The sequence below is a fragment of the Leucopleurus acutus genome (genome assembly GCF_964270905.1).
Source record: "Leucopleurus acutus genome assembly, chromosome: 11".
Taxonomy (NCBI): domain Eukaryota; kingdom Metazoa; phylum Chordata; class Mammalia; order Artiodactyla; family Delphinidae; genus Leucopleurus; species Leucopleurus acutus.
Genome location: NC_139152.1, coordinates 42348462 through 42369286, shown reverse-complemented (window position 1 = coordinate 42369286; position 20825 = coordinate 42348462). Strand labels below are relative to the sequence as shown.

The following is a 20825-nucleotide window of genomic DNA, read 5'->3' as shown; positions in this document are numbered from 1 at the left end:
TTGCTGAACCACACAGTTCAGCTTTCCTGGTCTCCTTTCCAAAGCACTTGCTTCAGTTAGAAAAGAGGCAAGGATGTCCCAGTCAATTATCAGTGCTAGACCAACCTCTTCCTCTTTCCCAGTGGCTTGAAATGGTGCATTTCCACCACTATAGACACTTCTGATTGCAGTAAATTCTAAATAGGAACCATATCGCTTTGAGGTAATATGCAAGTTACTGCAAACATGAAGAGTCCTCTCCATGTCAGATATATGAGAGAAAGAGAGAGAGAGAGAAAGAAATTCAGACAGACAGACAGGCAGACTAGTAGCCTTAAAAGTAAACATAGTAAACTACTACACACATGCTTCCACACCTCAAGGTCCTCAAAATAATGCTGCTCCTGCAAAGACCAACCAAAAAACAAAAACTCACCATCAATAAAGGATTAATATCCAGAATATACAGAGAACTCCTAAAACTCAACAACAAAAAAAACATGCCACTTTATTTTAAAATGGGCAAAGGACTTGAATAGACATTTCTCCAAAGATGATATACAAATAGCCAGTAAGCACATGAAAAGATGCTCAACATCACTAATTATTAGGGAAATCAAAACCACAATGAGATACCAACTCACACCCATTAGGATGGCTGTTATCCAAAAAACCCCACCATGCCACAACATGGATGAACCTTGAAGATGTTATGCTAAGCGAAACAAGACAGTCACAAAAGGAAAAATACTGCGATTCCACTCACATGAGGTAACTAGAGGAGTCAAATTCACAGAGACAGAAACTAGAATGGTGGTTTCCAGGGACGGAGGGGAGGGAGAAATGGGGAGGTATTGTTTCATCGGTACAGAGCTTCAGTTCTGCAAGATGAAAGACCTTCTGGAGGTGGATGGTGGTGATGTCTGCGCAAACACTGTGAGTGTACTTAATGCCACTGTACACTTAAATATAGTGAAGATGGGAAGTTTTACGTTATGTATATTTTATCACTATTTTTTAAAATAAAGAATAATACCTTTTAAACTCACCATCATTGGAAAGACAATGGCAGCTGGAGATGCCTTGATGACCCAAAGCAGGATGAGGCAGGTCAGCTGGATGAGGGTGAAGAGGTGCACTTTGCGCAGCGGCACGTGCCGAAGGTAGATGAAGTCTGGCTGGTGCTTTGCAGGCATCCCAAAGAGCTTCAGACGATCAAAGAACTGAAAGGAGGGAACTGGCATTTATTTTCAGGTGGTTTCTCTGGGCCTCGTTAATCCCATTCATATCTCTTAATATCACCTGCTCCGAAAGGTGGGTAATACCGTTTCTACCTGACAGAAGGGGAAACTGAGTCTCAAAGAGAACAGGTAATTTGACCAAGGTTGGTAAGTGACAGAGTCAAAATTTGAACCTATCTCTTCTAATTCTGGGTTCAGCTTTCTCTCTCCTCTCCCACACTCTAGCTCCTGAGAGAGATCTTTCTCAGGCAGTGTTGAAAACAAAATAAGCAGTGGTATCTTTCTGCTTAAAAGACCAAATCTCTTATTTGTTCTTTGAGGAGTTTGGAGCTTTTTACTGACTATTTAAAGTAAAAAGATAGGGACTTCCCTGGTGGCACAGTGGTTAAGACTCTGCACTCCCAATGCAGGGGACCCAGGTTTGATCCCTGGCCAGGGAACTATATCTCACATGCATGCCGCAACTAAAAAGTCTGTGTGCCACAACTGAGGAGCCCACGTGCCTCAACTAAGGAGCCGGTAAGCTACAACTAAGGAGCCCACCTGCCACAACTAAGACTTGGTGCAACCAAATAAATAAATAAATAAAATATTCAAAAAATATATATATTTTTTAAAAAATAAAAAGATAAAATGAAATCTCATGGGGCTTCCCTAGTGGCGCAGTGGTTAAGAATCCACTGCCAATGCAGGGGACACGGGGTCAAGCCCTGGTCCAGGAAGATCCCACATGCTGCGGAGCAACTAACCCCATGCGCCACAACTACTGAGCCTGCGCTCTAGAGCCCACAAGCCGCAACTACTGAAGCCCACCCGCCTAGAACCTGTGCTCCGCAACAAGAGAAGCCACCACAATGAGAAGCCTGCACACAGCAACAAAGACACAACTCAGCCAAGAATAAATAAATAAATAAATTTATTTATTTAAAAAAAAAAGAAATCTCATAACATTCTGGATATAGAAAAAATGACCATCTTATATTATAAAAAGGAAAACAGAGACCCAGAGAGATTAAATAACCTGCCCAGGAGTTGGAGGAATCAGGCTCCCTGACTTCAGACTATACTACAAAGCTACAATGAACAAAACAGTACTGTACTGGCACAAAAAATAGAAATATAGATCAGACAGAACAAGATAGAAAGTCCAGAGATAAACCCACGCATCTGTGGCCACCTAATCCGTGACAAAGGAGGCAAGAGTATATAATAGAGAAAAGACAGTCTCTTCATAAGTGGTGCTGGAAAAACTGGACAGCTACATATAAAAGAATGAAATTAGAACACTCCCTGACACCATACACAAAAATAAACTCAAAATGGATTAAAGACCTAAATGTAAGGCCATATACTATAAAGCTCTTAGAGGAAATTACAGGCAGAACACTCTCTGACATAAATCACAGCAAGATCTTTTTCAATCCACCACCTAGAGTAACGAAAATAAAAACAAAAATAAATAAATGGGACCTAATTAAAAGCTTTTGCACAGCAAAGGAAACTATAAACAAAACGAAAAGATAACCCTCAAAAAGAGAGAAAATATTTGCAAATGAAGCGACTGACAAGGGATTAATCTCCAAAATATACAAATAGCTCATGCAGTTCAATATCAAAAAAACAAACAACCCAATCAAAAAATGGGCGGAAGACCTAAATAGAGATTTCACCAAAGAAGACATATAGATGGCCAAGAGGCACATGAAAAAATGCTCAACATCACAAATTATTAGAGAAATGCAAATCAAACCTACAACGAGGTATCACCTCACACCGGTCAGGATGGCCGTCATCAAAAAATCTACAAACAACAGGGCTTCCCTGGTGGCACAGTGGTTGAGTCCACCTGCCAATGCGGGGGACATGGGTTCATGCCCTGGTCCAGGAGGACCCCACATGCCACGATGTGGCTGGGCCCGTGAGCCATGGCCGCTGGGCCTGCGCGTCCGGAGCCTGTGCTCCGCAGCAGGAGAGGCCACAACAGTGAGAGGCCCGCGTACCGCAAAAAAAAAAAAAAAAAATCTACAAACAATAAATGCTGGAGAGGGTGTGGAGAAAAGGGAACCCTGCTGCACTGTTGGTGGGAATGTAAATTGGTACAGCCAGTATGGAGAACAGTATGGAGGTTCCTTAAAAAACTAAAAACAGGGCTTCCCTGGTGGCGCAGTGGTTGAGAGTCTGCCTGCCAATGCAGGGGACACGGGTTCGTGCCCCAGTCCGGGAAGATCCCACATGCCACAGAGCGGCTAGGCCCGTGAGCCACAGCCGCTGGGCCTGCGTGTCCGGAGCCTGCACGTCCGGAGCCTATGCTCTGCAACGGGAGAGGCCACAACAGTGAGAGGCCCGCATACCACAAAAAAAAAAAACTAACAATAGAGCTACCATGTGACCGAGCACTCCCACTCCTGGGCATATATCTGGAGAAAACCATAATTCAAAAGGATGCGTGCACCCCGATGTTCACTGAAGCACTGTTTACAATAGCCAGGACATGGAAGCAACCTAAATGTCCATTGACAGAGGAATGGATAAAGAAGATGTGGTACATATATACAATGGAATATTACTCAGCCATAAAAAGGAACAAAATAGTGCCATTGGCAGAGATGTGGATGGACCTAGAGACTGTCACACAGAGTGAAGTAAGTCAGAAAGAGAAAAACAAATATCGTATAATATCGCTTATATATGGAATCTAGAAAAATGGTATAGATGAACTTATTTCCAAAGCAGAAATAGAGTCACAGATGTAGAGAACAAACTTATGGTTACCAGGGGTGGCGGGGTAGGATGAAATGGGAGATTGGGATTGACATATATGCACTACTACGTATAAAATAGATAACTAATGAGAACCTACTGTAGAGCACAGGGAACTCTACTCAGTGATCTGGGATGACCTAAATGAGAAGGAAATCTAAAAAAGAGTGGATATATGTATACATATAGCTGATTCACTTTGCTGTACAGCAGAAACTAACACAACATTGTAAAGCAACTCTACTCCAATAAAAATTAATTTTAAATAAATAAATAACCTGCCCAAAGTCACATGAGAACTCAGTGCATAACAGTGACCACTAGACATTGTAAAATAACAAAGAGGAACGAGCCACCAGTATAAAAAGTGGCTAAATTATCAAATTATCTGGGTACCCAAGTTACCTCCTGATTCTCTCTGTTCAAAGGACTCAGAGGAATGAGTTGATAGATGGGAAAAGGCAGAGTGTGACAGAAAGTAATACCTGCTTACCTGGAGCAGCTCCCACGACTCCCCAATCTCTTCACCAATGTACCCCCAGTTAAACCCGCCCCCCCACCTCACACTTTAGCCTGGCACTAAACCTAGTGTTGTCCATGTGTGGAAGCCAGTTTAATTCTTGACCAACCTTTCAGACCTAAGTTTACCAGCATCTGACAAATGTGTTTAATACGTGCCTGATGATTGTCTGTTGAATAACTGATGAACGACTGGAACCATGACATTGAATCAGGCCACCCTGAAAGTCTCTGTGCACTCATGCCAACATGAGTTTTTTGCCCAGTGCCCAAAGAAATGTCTAAAATAGCTGAAGCAGCAAGACTAGGAAATGGTTTCTCAAGAACTGGTTTGTGCTCCCCTAGGGAGGCTGTCTTTCCCTGGTCAGGACAGGTGAGCTCACCAAGAGAAGACACTGCCTGGCTGAACCATGCAATACCTGAATTCCCTGTAGTGAAGACACTCCCATGTAGAGGAAAACTCCGTAGAGTACCGGCATCGGGATAAACTGAAGACGAAAGGGCAGAAAGGCCAGAAATTAAATTTGGTATCATAGCACACTCAAGATTATATAAACTTCCAAATCTCCAAGAAGGAAGCCAAGTCACAAAATCACTGCATAGATGCTGCATTCGTTTCTGCTGCCTTTACGTGACTTAGAAGTAGAAGCAAAAACAGACGCTGACAATGATAAAAAATCATTTTGTTCGGAAATGAAATGATTACACGTAAGTGTAATTTGGTCCTGGTTAAATCATAGGTCTCACATCTTCTTCTCCCCATCTGGCTCTTCCTCCTCCAGGGAAATGGGCGCACACACACACACACACGCACACGCACACACACACATCTCTTTTACGGAACTGAAATGTTTTAAATCTTTTCTAATCGCAGAATCATCTCCTCAGGGATTTGGTGTATTTTAATATAGACTAATAACATTTGCTTTTTTACTAACCAGAGACTTGAGGGCAGGAGTAGGGAGGTTATCTTAACAGAGAAGGAATAATTTGGGGAGAAATATCAACATTACTCTACTGCACTTGACTATACATACTTACCACATTATATCAATCTAGGTAATTTTCAGAGCAACTCTATGAGGTAGAGTAATGAGGCCTATGGAATCAAGGCAAGGAAAGTCTTTTTGCAAAGACTAAACTCGACTTGCTTTTATTCTGAGGCTAAAGAACATTCCCAAACATAATTCTTCTTTGAACCAGAAAATCCCCATTGGATTTTACGTTGCTCCAGCTCTAGAGTGAGTAGACATCTCAATTTGGTGCTAACCTGGTTGGAAGAACTATTGAATGGTTTCCTAAAAGAATCCCCCTGAGACAGTTACAGGAAGGCCAGGCACTGCCCACCACCAGGCCTTCATGGTTACATTCCCAGAGGAGCAGCGACCTTTGGGCTCCTCCAGATGGCACCTGGACCAGAGGCACCCAGGGCTGGAGACAGAGAGTAGAAGGGGGCAGGGCCATGAGGAGAGGTGGCAAGATTAAGTGGAAGGTAAGGGGACAGGAAGATGGTTCAGAATCCTTTCCCTCCTCTCCCACTTCTCACCCTTAAATAGCATTTGCATTGCAGGCTGAGGTGGTTGACAATTCATCAAAAAGAGGGAGAAGGAGGCACAGGAGATAAGTAACTGCTCTGGAATGGTTGGGGCTTGCAGACAGAGCTTTCCTTTTGATTCTATTTTTCCCAGATGCAGGTCTTACACCCACAAAAAAAATTTTTTTCTCATTTTCAAGGTGGCTCCATCTGTCCAAAAATCCTCTTTTCACCCCACATGTCACACCAGCCACTGCCCATTTTTCTGTTCCACTTCACAGAAAAAAACCTCTTGAAAGAGTTGTCTGCCCACATGCCCTTTATTTCCTCACCACCTATTTACTCTCCGGCCCCTGTCATTCGGCTTCTGCTCTATTGTTCCAATGAATCTGCTCTTGTCAAGTCCCGTTAGGCCTCCATGTTGCCAAACCCAATGGCCTTGATTTAGTCTTCATCTTTCCAGACAGTTTCTGACCAATCACTCCCCTTGCTTGGCTTCCCTGACATCACAGCCTGCTGGTGTCCCCCCTCCACCGCCAGCAGCTCCTCTGAGCCTCTGTTGCTATCTCCTCCTCTACCCAACTTCGAAATATCGGCTCTCCTTAGACTCTGCTCTTCTCTCTAGTCCTCCTCTTTTATATCTACCTTTCTCCCTCATCCACTCTTTTGGCTTTCAATACCACCGATGTGCTGTTGACTCCCACATTTATATTTTTAGCCCAGAAGCCTCCTCTAGCCTCTTCACTCAGATACCTCCCAGACATCTCACTCAAATCTGACCACGCCCACCCCTTATAAAATCACTTCCTCCTTCATAACAGTCTTCTCCCTCTTAAATGCCATCACTCTCCACACAGATGGTCAAGTCAGAAACCTAGCAGGCATTTTGATGCTTCCATTTTCCTCACCCCATTCCATATCCAGTCGACCAGCAAGACCTTTGGATCTCCTCTGAGATATCTATGCATCCCTACTACCAACTTCCTCATCCAAGCCACCATCCCCTCTCACCTGTAACAGACTCACCAGTCTCTCTGCCTCTATTTTTCCTCAACCCTAAAAACTTATTCTCTAGATATCAGCCAGAGAGATCTTTTTAAAATACTAAATGGATCATGTCCCTCTCCTGTTAAAACCCTTCAAAGGTTACCTTTACCAGTGTCAGCGAGGCCCTGCGTGATCTGCCCCTGCCCACTCTTCAGTCTCATCTCAGTGCTCTTGCCTTAACTCAACACCCTTGAGCCCTGGCATCTTCTAGAACACATATCACCATTTCCCACCTCAGGGCCTGTCTAGACTGCTTTTCTCCCTTCCCCCACGCCCTCTCCCACCATCCCTGGCATGGCTGGCTCCATCTCATCTCAAATACCATCTCCTTAGAGAGGCCTTCTCTGACCATAGTAACTAAAACATCTCCCCTTAATTCTCTATAGTACTACAGAGAGTACCATGTATTTCCTTTTATCACACACCATATTCTGTAATTACCATGTTTGCTTTCTTAACTAACTTTCTTAACTACATCTTATCTGTCTTATACCACTAGAATAAATTCCTTCAGGGCAGGTATTTGTATGTGTATCTGTTTGCCGTAGTGCTGTATTCCCAGCACCTAACAGAATTCCTGGCACAAATCAGGCACTCAGTATTTACCTAATGAATGAATGAACGGTTACCTTTAATATAGCTGTCATGAAGACTGAGCAGCCCATCAGCACAAAGATCATAAGGCCTGTTACTCTCTGTTCTCGGATACCCAAGAATTTGGGCTGTTCTCCAGGGGCAGAGCACTCAGATTCCAGTTTGAGGCTGTTGACATGTGTGATGGACAGGACAGTTGCAGCCACAAACCAGGGCAGGCCCATGACGGAGCAGACACCCAGCATGACGGCCACCATCAGCAGGTCCAGGTGGTAGCCACATCCTTTCTGTGGGGAAACAGAGTCTCCGTCACCATCAGTGGGCTGGCTGTAGTGGGACATAGGACAGTGAGCTAAGAGTCTCAGGCCCAAAGCAGGAAGGAGTGTATGGATAAGAAGGAAGGGGTCCAGAGATTCCAGCAGTCTTCCAGCCCCTCCTGGTGTGGAGGGAACAAAGAAGAAAGAGAAACCTTAGCTGGTCTTACACATGCCAATATCCGATTTTTATTCAAGTGCCCCCAGATCTCACCCTGAGTCTCACATATTCAAAGATTCATCCTTTCTTGACAGAGTAAGCAGAGACCAAGCCACATCTTGACCATTCTAGAGGGTAGACCCTACAGGAGTCGGAGATAAACAGGTTCCCACAAACCCTCCCCATTCCTTGCCAAATACGGATGCTGCCTACTCTAGGGAAGAAAGGAATAGAGATGAGGCATGAAGCCTCTCACTAATAAATGTACTGGCACCAACCCTACCTCCTAGAATCCTTGGGCTCAAGGTTCAGTCTGGAAACCTCGATAATGCACATCAATGAGAGAATACCTGTTTCTAGGAAACAGTGGCCCAAGCCCTGACCTGAACATCAGGAACCTAAGCCCGACCCAGACCATGTGGCTACGTGGGGACCACCAGGAATTCTGCCCACCAACCTCCCTCACAGGTCTGAGAGAAGAGTAATGGACTCCAAGCTTCCTTCACATCATACAATCATGCTCTACCCTAGTTTCATCTCCAAACCAATCTTTGTCATTAATGGAGGGATTGGAAACCCCTGGAAACCCCATATGAGCTCCTCCCATGACTGATTTTATCCAGGTTCTACAGTTCCTGACCTAAACAGGCTTACCCTAAATTTTTAAAAAATATAATAGGCTGCCGTTATGAGTCCTAGGTCAGAACTTCTTGTTACCTTGAGCTTGTGTTCCTTCCTGTTAATGATGACAGCTGTGATCTGCTGGTCCATGAATATCAAGATAGTGCAGAGAAGAGCTGGGATAATTGCAGCTATCACAGTCCACCAGGGATTGGGGCCAATGGGACTAATAATCCACCCTCGATCATCCCGTGTTGGCTAAAGGGAAAAAACAAGATTTTTGTATTTTAAGTTAACTATAGTCATTAGGGCAAAACAGATCAAACGGAATCACAACAAGCACAATTCTTTTTATTCCTGAATGAGAATCCTTATTAAAAAAAAAAAAAAAAAAGCATGAAACACAGGAAATCTATGGCCTTGCTCCAAATCCCCTTTTGAAAGACTCGGTCCCCAACTGTCAACTTCTTACGGAATATTCATTACTACTTCACTTCCTTCCCCTACTCTCCAAACCCCTGTGTACAGAAAAAGTGACTTTATCTCAACATTAGCCCAAGTAAAATATAATTAACAACAAAAGCTGTTGTCATAAAAGAACTTAATGACTTCCAAAGACAAATATAAATAACTTTGATTATCCTCCTCACTGCTCCCCTCCAGAAGCCGTATAATGTATGTCTACAGAACAAATAAAGGCAACATAGAGCCAGTTACATGGAATTTCAGGGGACTGGTCCAAGGACCTCCTCCCATCAGCAGTGAAACAGGGGTCCAGGCACTAGAGACTTGAGAAAGGAGCCCAAGACTGCTGAACTTGGGGACTTGTGTGATCTAGGACTCTCTCTGATCTCCCTGTAAGACTACTGTTCATCAACCTTATTTGGGTGTTTGTAAAATTCCTAAACTCTCCTAGATCTCAAAAAAATGCTAAGGTACTCTGAGGAAGAAAAGTTCACTTTGTTTGGCGAGTAGTGATGGAGGATAAAAGACCAGGGGTACAAATTGGCCCAGAATTCACCAAAACTCAATGAACAAAGCAAAGACTATCACATCCAAAGTACTTGGTTCCATATTGGTTATGACTCTAGGATTCAAACACTCTTCAATAATGTCACCAAGTCCCAAATTATGAATAGCTTAGGTTCCGAAAGTTTACAGAATCTGTGTTTGCTTAGTAACAATGTTCTAAGTGGTAGTTAAATTGTTAGGTCAACACAAAAACTTATTAAACCCTGACTGACATTACCCCATCAGTAATAGTACTAGCCTTCAGATTGGGTCTTGGTCACTGGCGGCCACGTGGTGTAATAGGGAAGAGAAGAAGGAAGAAAATTTCTTCTCTGCTTCCTGAAAGTGAGGCCTGCCAATGAGCAACACTTTCTTTGACATTCTCCCATCTCCCCTCTCGTCTCTCCTACCTCGCAGAGGCCTTCTTCCCAGATGTCCCAGAAATTCAGTGTCTTCTGACTGTCTTAAGCCTACCCATCAGGGAACATTTCCAGGGACTTCTTAATGCTCCCAGATTAGTTATTTTTACACAAAATCCATTCCTCCCGCAGGGTCAACCTCAGCCAGGTATTAGGGAAAAAGCTGACTGCACTCGTTCACACAAAGGTGAGAATGCCATATTCTAGGACGTATATAGTTTTAAAGAGGGTGTTTTTTAATCCATCAATTTCTAACTGGTGGCATTTCAGTAAATTCAACAAAATAAAATTTAAAATTTTCAAGCAATATGGAAAAAGGTATTTTTAACCAGGCCTACTTCAGAGAGAGCGAGAGAGAGAAAGGGAAGACAAGGCCAACTGTGCCGGGTGTTTACAAGATAAAGGCCTACGTTCCAGCTCCCTCCTCCTCCCCAGCCTCCCCCATTCTCTCCTCTCCTGGTTCCTCTCTGGTCCCTGAGGACGCCCAGGTTTTCTCTCCTCTCCACCCTGCGGGGACCTACGGAACTGAGCTCAGCTCTTCCATCTTCTCAGTTTACTCAGTTAGTGCCCCCCAATTGAAATAGATTTGGAGTCCCCATGTTTTGGTCATTTGTTTTACTTTTTTGTATTGGTTTTTGGATAAACAGTATAGATTATAGAGAGATATACAAACAATGAATGAGGGTTGGAGAGATGTCACGATTAGTCTGGTGGGGGCCCTAGACTGAGAATGAAGCTCCTGGGCCAGCTCACCTCCTCACAGGACAAGATTCCTGAGGGGCGGGACCAAGGCCTGCAAAGAGCCTTTTCATCCTTCCTGATACCCTTATACAGCTGATGCTCAATGACGTGCTGTTAACCAGACGTGTTCCAGAGACCCATATTTCCACAGTCTCTGGCATATATTTACGTAAATACACATATTCCATTGTTTTAAATCTTCACATATTAAAAACAATAAGTAGCATTAATGAAAATAAATAATAATTTTCACTCATTAAACAACGTTAGATGTTCTGACTTTTCTGACTTGAACTCGGCCAAGCCTGAGGAGTTTGCTTTTCTGAATGGTGAGGCAGGAGAGCAACGTTCAGGTTTAGAGGACTAAACAATTCATGATCAGGATGGGGAAAGGCCTCTGAAATAACTTGGGACCAGATTCCATGAAACTACGTAAGGGCATCAAGTACCCTGAGATCTGTTTACCTTGAACACACTGGGAACTTGAAGCTTTGGTGATGGGATTCCAATCAAAAAATCAACAATCACCATTGTGAAGATAGTGAGGAAAACAGCAAAGTCACTCACCGTGGAGCGGACCTGGCACAAGAAAGGATTGGAGACGTGTTTCAGTAGGTTAAATACGATAGAAAAGACTCAGGTGTTGTAAAAGGCTTAAACATCCTCAGAAGAATGCTTTAATTTTATGGTTCAATTAATACAAGCACTTTTAAACAACAGGACACTGTTAACATGCCCAAATTCATCCCCGAAGTGTGGATAGGACAGGGGAGAATGAATCCTCTGACAAACTCTACTGGAACCCACTCCAAACTCTGAGGAGTTCTGTTTAGAGCATCTAGGCCAAGCATTTAGAGAACAGTTCTGAGAACTTGGGATAAGATTTCCTGGGACCAGCAAGGTCCAGCTGTGCCAGCCGAGAACCTCACAGCAGCACCACTCCTCTTCTCTCTCAGACCCAACATCGAGTCCATCTGCAAGTCCTGTTGGCTCTGCCTTCAGCTCATGCCCAGAATCTGAGCCCTTCTCACTGCCCCCATGGCTTCCACCCAGATCAAAGGCACCAGCGACTCTTGTCTCTATAGCTGCAGCAGACTCCTAACCCTGCCTCTGTCCTTATTTAAAGCTGCTGGAGGGACTTCCCTGGTGGCGCAGTGGTTAAGAATCTGCCTGCCAATGCAGGGGACATGGGTTCGAGCCCTGGTCCAGGAAGATCCCACATGCCGCGGGGCAAGTAAGCCCGTGCACCACAACTACTGAGCCTGCGCTCTGGAGCCTGTGAGCCACAACTACTGAGCCCACGCGCCACAACTACTGAAGCCTGCACGCCTAGAGCCTGCTCTCCGCAACTAGAGAAAGCCCACGTGCAGCAATGAAGACCCAATGCAGCCAAAAGTAAATAAATAAATAAAATTTTTTAAAAATTAATTAATGAAAAAAATGAAGCCACTGGAGTGATCATTCAAAACACAAGTCAGATCACATCACTCCTCTACCCAAACCCTGAAATGGCTCCTCATTTCACTGAATTAAAAAACCCAGAGCCCTTCTTGGCCTGTGAGGCCCGCATGCACTGGCATCTTTACTGCTCTGACCCGGCTCCCAGTGCTCCCTGGCTCACTCACTCTGCTCCAGCCACACAGACCTCCTTGCTGTTTCTTACTCACACCAGACTCACGCCCACCTCAGGGCCTTTATACTTGCTCATCCCTCTGCCTCAACTGCTTTCCCTTCAGGTAACCCTGTGGGTAGCTCCCTCCTTCACGTTCACTCAAATATCACCTTCCCCATCGGATCTTCTCTGATGCTCCTCCTTAAAAGTGGTCACCACCCTCCATCCCAGCACTTCCTGTACTCCTTTCCTGCTTTATTTTTCTCCATAGCACTTATCACCATTTTGTCCCTTAGGGGACTGACTCTCCCACTCTACAGTTTAGTGTAGCTTTAATAAAATACAATGCCCCTCAAATGCCCAGTGCCCACCTTAATCCGAACTTCCAACGAGACAGAACCAAATATATCTTAGCCCCATGTAACATCACTGACACCTTCATCTGACTTTGCTTTCCTTTGAAACCTGAGGTTTCCAGCTCCCTTTCCCTGGTTTTGTTAGTTCTCCTCTGAATGTTACATAAATTCTCTGAAAATGTAGCTGCCCCACCATGAAGCCCATCCTGACCAGCCTGGGGCCCAGGGCCCTTCTCTCCTCTGAACTCCTATGGCCCTTATGGCATCTAACTATTTACTACTGTCTCCTATGGGCATGGTTGCTTCATGGGTTTCCCTTTCCTATCTGATGGCAGGGACCATATATTTTTTAAAATCATATAATAGCTTTATTGAGATACAATTCACATGTTTTACAGTTTGTTTTATTATTTATTATTTTTTTTATTGAAGGATAGTTGATTTACAATGTTTCAGGTGTACAGCAAAGTGATTCAGTTCCATATATATATTCTTTTTCAGATCCTTTTCCGTTATAGATTATTACAAGATACGGAGTAGGGTTCCCTGAGCTCTACAGTAGGTCTTTGTTGTTTAATCTGTTTTGTATATAGTAGCGTGTATGCTACAGAGGTCATATTTTAAACTTCTTCTGCATCCCCCGTAGCACTCGACCCGGGCCGGAGCAAGTAGTCAGTACACAGCTGCCACCTGTTCACAGTTCGTCCAGACCGGAAACACGCCCCAGAACTTACTCCATACGCGCCTCCCTTAACCACTGTGCAGGCTGACTGACGTCTGAGACTGTGTTTTCATCGTGAACGTGTGCACAGTAAATGCCTCAGCCACTGAGCCCTCACCCATTCACACATCCTGCTCTGCAAAGGCGCCCAACTGAAGACTCGCACACGCGGAAAAACCGCCACTTCCTCCTGATTATCTCCTCCTCAAAGCAAAGACCCCTTTAGCCACTCTACGCTTGGCCTCTAATTCCAGCCTGCCCAAGCGAGTCAGGACACAAATAATGCCATCTGCGTCGGGGAGAGACGGCTGAGGCTTCAAACCGTCACGCAGACCAAGTCAGCGATTTCACAAGCTATTGCCACAGCCATCCCAGGGAGGAGACTCTGGGGTCCCCTACACACACCTCAAGCAATCATCCCAATTTACTACCTTCAGGAGCCAGCTCCAGCCGCTGCTCGCTACCTGCCCCAGCAGGCTGGAAATGAGACTTATCTCTCTTAGAGAACACGATTACCACCTTAAACTCACCTGACACTTTCCAATCAAAACCTCTGAAGTATTAACCCCTCATCCCACACCACACACCTACGAAAGAGGCTGCTGGACACAGGAAGAAGAGAAGGCCACGGCCTCCAAAATCAGGTCATTTGGAGCTCGGCGCCTGCCAATCCACTCACAAGCACCATGGAGGCCTAGAACAGGCTCTGTTACATTAGAAGTCTAACACGAAAGAAATGCAAGAGCGTGCTACCTACTCTGGTTGGGAAATAGCGGCTTGTCTTAAATGTCTTCAAGGTGCTGGAGAGGATGAAGGTGGTGAAGAATAGAATGCAGGACCAAAAGAGCACATCGGGAGTATAGGGTCCATGGTGGCCACACACAGAGCCCGTGAACTCTCCATGCATCTCCTGGCACTCCTGAAGGAACAGGCATTCCGGGTGACGAAAGGCAGGCAGGAGGGAGGAAAGAGCTGCTGAGCCCACCAGCACTGTCATCCCACGGCTGCTGGGAAGCTCAGGCTGCCTGCAGCATCTACTTGCCCTCCATGTAGTTGTGGGGCTCTTGCTTGCAGGCAGGGTGACTACTCAGAGTCCTAACTAAAACACTTTTGTAAAGGAAACCAAACTGTCTCAAGAAAACACGAGGTTCTAGGAGGGCCCTAGTAATCTGTATTATTTCTATTACAGAGGACTTCCAAACTTGAATGTTCTTCGAGCCCCACAAAACCTGTATGTGGCCCCCCACCCTCTCTGATTTCATCCGCCCACATCCTGAGTGCAGGGTCACTGGGTGGGATCGTGTGGGAGAGAAGAGAGAGGTAGTCCTCCTTTCCCTTTATGCAGAGAGAATTTTGAAGGGGAAAGGAAAGTCAGTAAGAATAGTTTAAAAAAAGCTTTATTTCTGTAAATGCCAGAGCTTGCTGAAGGGCTACCCCACTCCTACCTAGAAGGTCCCCTTAAACCTGGTGGTCACAAGACCGAGCCGCCTGGCAGCACCCAGACTTACACTAACAGTCAGGTTGGCCCAGTGGACTTCTGTTGTCACGATGTTGTGGTCCTTCCAGTACTGTAAGGTGTGATTGTTTGGGTTCTCTGGGAGAGTACACCTGCAGCTGAGGGGAGAAGAAAAAAGATTCCTAAGGGAAGTAGCCAAGTATTCAATTAAATATTTCTAGTCATGACAGGGCTACAGGCACTGCCAAAGCCCACATTATTTCTCCTTTGCCCACTTCAGATCCCTGAGGTTGGTCCTATTCATTGAGACCCAACCATACCCTGATTTTTCAGTCAATCGTTACTAAAACTGGGCTCAACTCGGCATGCGGGTCTTGGGTTAAATTGTGCTGACAACCAAGTTTGGCATCTGACGTGGTAGTTTCCTTGCTTAGTTTCTATCTCTTAAGGCTCTTCCTATGAAATTCACTCTACATGGCAAGGAGGACCGGATACGCCGTTCAGCTCTCAACAGCGTCCCCAAGCCTAAGTATCTTGCTCCTTAAACCTGCATCACATTCTTGCTCTAAAAATCAGAGCCTCTTGGAATTATGACAGAAGCTACATCATCCCTGGTAATATCCCACTATCTTGACCATTCCCCGGCTTCCCCCGGCCTCGTCTTGCATCCAAACCAGAGCAGACCAGACCTGTCCCACTGGCCACCATGTTGCTTCCTAGTCCCAGCATGCTTCACTCCTGAACTGCCTCCCAGTATACTCAACTGATACAGCCATTCCCACCAACTTTGTTTCATCTCTGATTTTAATGAGCATGCCTTCTAAGGATATAGCATCACAGAATTAAAATTCAAAAAGATCTCAATAGGTAATAACAATAGGAGGAAATCAACAAAATGAAAATAGGGAAAGTCATAAAGTCCTACATTTAGGTATAAAAAAATCAATTCCAGACTTGGAAACAACAAAGATGTCCTTCAGTAGGTGAATGGATGTACTGTAGTACATCTAGACAATGGACTATTACTCAGTGCAATAAAGAAATGAGCTATCAAGCCATGGAAAGATACAGAAGACCTTTAAGTGCGTATTACGAAGAGAATGAAGCCAACCTGAAAAGCCTACGTACTGTTTCATCACAACTATATGATATTGTGGAAAAGGCAAAACTATGGAGTAAAAAGATCAGTGGTTGCCAGGGGCTGGGGTGATGGGGAGGGATAAATATGAAGAGCACAGAGGATTTTTAGGGCAGGGAAACTATTCTGTAGGAAACTATAGTGGCAGATATGTCATTACACATTTGTCAAAATCCACAGAAGGTACAATGCCAAGAGCGAACCCTAATGTAAACTCTGGACTTTGGGTAATTATGATGTGTCACTGACTGCAACAAACATGCCACTCTGGTGAGGGATGTTGATAGTGGGGGAGGCTGTGTGTGTGTGCACAGTGGGTGTGTGGGAACTCTCTGTACTTTCGGCTCAATTCTGCTGATTCTAAAACTTGCTCTTAAAAGATTAAGTCTATTTAGGGACTTGCCCGGTGGCACAGTGGTTAAGAATCCGCCTGCCAATGCAGGGGACACGGGTTCGAGCCCTGGTCCGGGAAGATCCCACACGCTGCGGAGCAACTAAGCCTGTGTACCACAACTACTGAGCCTGTGCTCTAGAGCCCACGGGCCACAGCTACTGAAGCCCGTGCACCTAGAGCCCGTGCTCTGCAACAAGAGAAGCCACCGCAATGAGAAACCTGCGCACCGCAAAGAAGAGTGGCCCCTGCTCGCCACAACTAGAGAAAGCCCGCACCCAGCAATTAAGACCCAACGCAGCGAGGAGGAGCTTCAAAATGGCGGAAGAGTAAAACGCGGAGATCACCTTCCTCCCCACAGATACATGAGAAATCCATCTACACGTGGGAACTGCTCCTATAGAACACCCACTGAACGCTGGCAGAAGACCTCAGACCTCCCAAAAGGCAAGAAACCCCCCACGTACCTGGGTAGGGCAAAAGAAAAAAGAAAAAACAGAGACAAAGAGGGAGCTGTGAAGGAGGAAAGGTCTCCACACACTAGAAGCCCCTTCACGGGCGGAGACTGCGGGTGGCGGAGGAGGGAAGCTTCGGAGCCGCGGAGGAGAGCGCAGCCACAGGGGTGCGGAGGGCAAAGCAGAGAGATTCCCTCACAGAGGATCGGTGCGACCAGCACTCACCAGCCCGAGAGGCTTGTCTGCTCACCCGCCGGGGCGGGCGGGGCTGGGAGCTGAGGCTCGGGCTTCGGTCGGAGCGCAGGGAGAGGACTGGGGTTGGCGGCGTGAACACAGCCTGAAGGGGGCTAGTGCGCCAGAGCTAGCCGGGAGGGAGTGCGGGGAAAAGTCTGGACCTGTCGAAGAGGCAAGAGACTTTTTCTTCCCTCTTTGTTTCCCGGTGCGCGAGGGGAGGGGATTCCGAGCGCCGCTTAAAGGAGCTCCAGAGACGGGCGCGAGCCGCGGGGCATGAGATGCTAAGGCTGCTGCTGCCGCCACCAAGAAGCCTGTGTGCGAGCACAGGTCACTGTCCACACCTCCCTCCCGGGAGCCTGGGCAGCCCGCCACTGCCAGGGTCCCGGGATCCAGGAACAACTCCCCCGGGAGAACGCATGGTGCGCCTCACGCTGCTGCAACGCCACGCCGGCATCTGCCGCCGCAGGCTCAATCCGCATGCGCACCCCTCCCTCCCTCGGGCTTGAGTGAGCCAGAGCCCCCAGTCAGCTGCTCCTTTAACCCCGTCCTGTCTGAGCGAAGAAGCAGACGCCCTCAGGCGACCTACATGCAGAGGCGGGGCCAAATCCAAAGCTGAACCCCAGCAGCTGTGTGAACAAAGGAGAGAAAGGGAAATCTCTCCCAGCAGCCTCAGGAGCAGCGCATTAAATCTCCACAGTCAATTTGATGTACCCTGCATCTGTGGAATACCTGAATAGACAAAAAATCATCCCAAATTGAGGAGGTGGACTTTGGGAGCAACGATATATATATATATATTTTTTTTTTCCCTTTTTCTCTTTTTGTGAGTGTGTATGCGTATGCTTCTGTGTGTGATTTTGTCTGTATAGCTTTGCTTTTACCATTTGTCCTAGGGTTCCGTCTGGCCATTTTTTTGTTTGTTTTTTGTTTTTAGTATAGTTTTCAATGCTTGTTATCATTGGTGAATTTGTTTTTTGGTTTGGTTGTTCTTTTTCTTTCTTTTTTTTAATTACTTAACAATTTTTTTTAATAATTATTTTTTGGTTTTTATTTTAATAACTCTTTATTTTATTTTATCTTTTTCTTTCTTGCTTTTCTCCCTTTTATTCTGAGCCGTGTGTATGAAAGGCTCTTGGTGCTCTGGCCAGGTGTCAGGGCTGTGCCTCTGAGGTGGGAGAGCCAAGTTCAGGACATTGGTCCACCAGAGACCTCCCAGCTCCACGTAATATCAAATGGCACAAATCTCCCAGAGATCTCCATCTCAATGCCAAGACCCAGCTCCACTCAACGGCCAGCAAGCTACAGTGCTGGACACCCTATGCCAAACAACTAGCAAGACAGGAACACAAGCCCACCCATTAGCAGAGAGGCTGCCTAAAATCATAATAAGGTCACAGACACCCCAAAACACACCATCAGACGTGGACCTGCCCAGCAGAAAGACAAGATCCAGCCTCATCGACCAGAACACATGCACTAGTACCCTCCACCAGGAAGCCTACACAACCCACTGAACTAACCTTAGCCACTGGGGACAGACACCAAAAACAACAGGAACTACGACCCGGCAGCCTGCGAAAAGGAGACCCCAAACACAGTAAGATAAGCAAAATGAAAAGACAGAAAAACACACAGCAGATGAAGGAGCAAGGTAAAAACCCACCAGACCTAACAAATGAAGAGGAAATAGGCAGTCTCCCTGAAAAAGAATTCAGAAAAATGATGGTAAAGGTGATCCAAAATCTTGGAAATAGAATGGAGAAAATACAAGAAACGTTTAACAAGGACCTAGAAGAACTAAAGAGCAAACAAACAGTGATGAACAACACAATAAATGAAATTAAAAATTCTCTAGAAGGGATCAATAGCAGAATAACTGAGGCAGAAGAACGGATAAGTGACCTGGAAGATAAAATAGTGGAAATAACTACTGCAGAGCAGAATAAAGAAAAAAGAATGAAAAGAATTGAGGACAGTCTCAGAGACCGCTGGGACAATATTAAACACACCAACATTCAAATTATAGGGGTCCCAGAAGAAGAAGAGAAAAAGAAAGGGACTGAGAAAATATTTGAAGAGATTATAGTTGAAAACTTCCCTAATATGGGAAAGGAAACAGTTAATCAAGTCCAGGAAGCACAGAGAGTCCCATACAGGATAAATCCAAGGAGAAACATGCCAAGACACATATTAATCAAACTATCGAAAATTAAATACAAAGAAAACATATTAAAAGCAGCAAGGGAAAAACAACAAATAACACATAAGGGAATCCCCATAAGGTTAACAGCTGAACTTTCAGCAGAAACTCTGCAAGCCAGAAGGGAGTGGCAGGATATATTTAAAGTGATGAAAGGGAAAAACTTACAATCAAGATTACTCTATCCAGCAAGGATTTCATTCAGATTTGACGGAGAAATTAAAACCTTTACAGACAAGCAAAAGCTAAGAGAATTCAGCACCACCAAACCAGCTTTACAACAAATGCTAAAGGAACTTCTCTAGGCAGGAAACACAACAGAAGGAAAAGACCTACAATAACAAACCCAAAACAATTAAGAAAATGGTAATAGGAACATACTTATCGATAATTACCTTAAATGTAAATGGATTAAATGCTCCAACCAAAAGACACAGACTGGCTGAATGGATACAAAAACAAGACCCGTATATATGCTGTCTACAAGAGACCCACTTCAGACCTAAAGACACATACAGACTGAAAGTGAGGGGATGGAACAAGATATTCCATGCAAACGGAAATCAAAAGAAAGCTGGGGTAGCAATTCTCATATCAGACAAAATAGACTTTAAAACAAAGACTATTACAAGAGACAAAGAAGGACACTACATAATGATCAAGGGAGGATCAATCCAAGAAGAAGATATAACAATTGTAAATATTTATGCACCCAACATAGGAGCACCTCAGTACATAAGGCAAATACTAACAGCCATAAAAGGGGAAAATGACAGTAACACAATCATAACAGGGGACTTTAACAACCCACTTTCACCAATGGACAGATCATCCAAAATGAAAATAAATACGGAAACACAAGCTTTAAATGATACATTAAACAAGATGGACTTAATTGATATTTAAAGGACATTCCATCCAAAAACAACAGAACGCACTTTCTTCCCAAGTGCTCATGGAACATTCTCCAGGATAGATCATATCTTGGGTCACAAATCAAGCCTTGGTAAATTTAAGAAAATTGAAATCGTATCAAGTATCTTTTCTGACCACAATACTATGAGACTAGATATCGATTACAGGAAAAAAATCTGTAAAAAATACACACACATGGAGGCTAAACAATACGCTACTTAATAACGAAGACATCACTGAAGAAATCAAAGAGGAAATCAAAAAATACCTAGAAACAAATGACAATGAAAACACGACAACCCAAAACCTATGGGATGCAGCAAAAGCAGTTCTAAGAGGGACGTTTATAGCAATACAATCCTACCTTAAGAAACAAGAAACATCTCAAATAAAAAACCTAACCTTAC

The 20825-nt window shown here is 44.8% G+C and overlaps 1 protein-coding gene across 1 annotated transcript in view; it reads right to left on the bottom strand.

Annotated features, from left to right (window-relative positions):
- SLC4A8 (solute carrier family 4 member 8) overlaps nt 1–20825 on the bottom strand; it is a gene marked incomplete at its 3' end in the record, with an annotated part of 83926 nt that overhangs the window by 14586 nt on the left and 48515 nt on the right. Inside the window, exons 15-21 of the mRNA XM_082850437.1 lie at nt 15138–15243; nt 14387–14548; nt 11406–11519; nt 8866–9027; nt 7710–7961; nt 4919–4987; nt 1029–1202 (exon numbers count right to left, since the gene is read on the bottom strand). Coding sequence (XP_082706563.1) covers nt 1029–1202; nt 4919–4987; nt 7710–7961; nt 8866–9027; nt 11406–11519; nt 14387–14548; nt 15138–15243 — 1039 coding nt within the window. The remainder of the gene's footprint in view (nt 1–1028; nt 1203–4918; nt 4988–7709; nt 7962–8865; nt 9028–11405; nt 11520–14386; nt 14549–15137; nt 15244–20825) is intronic.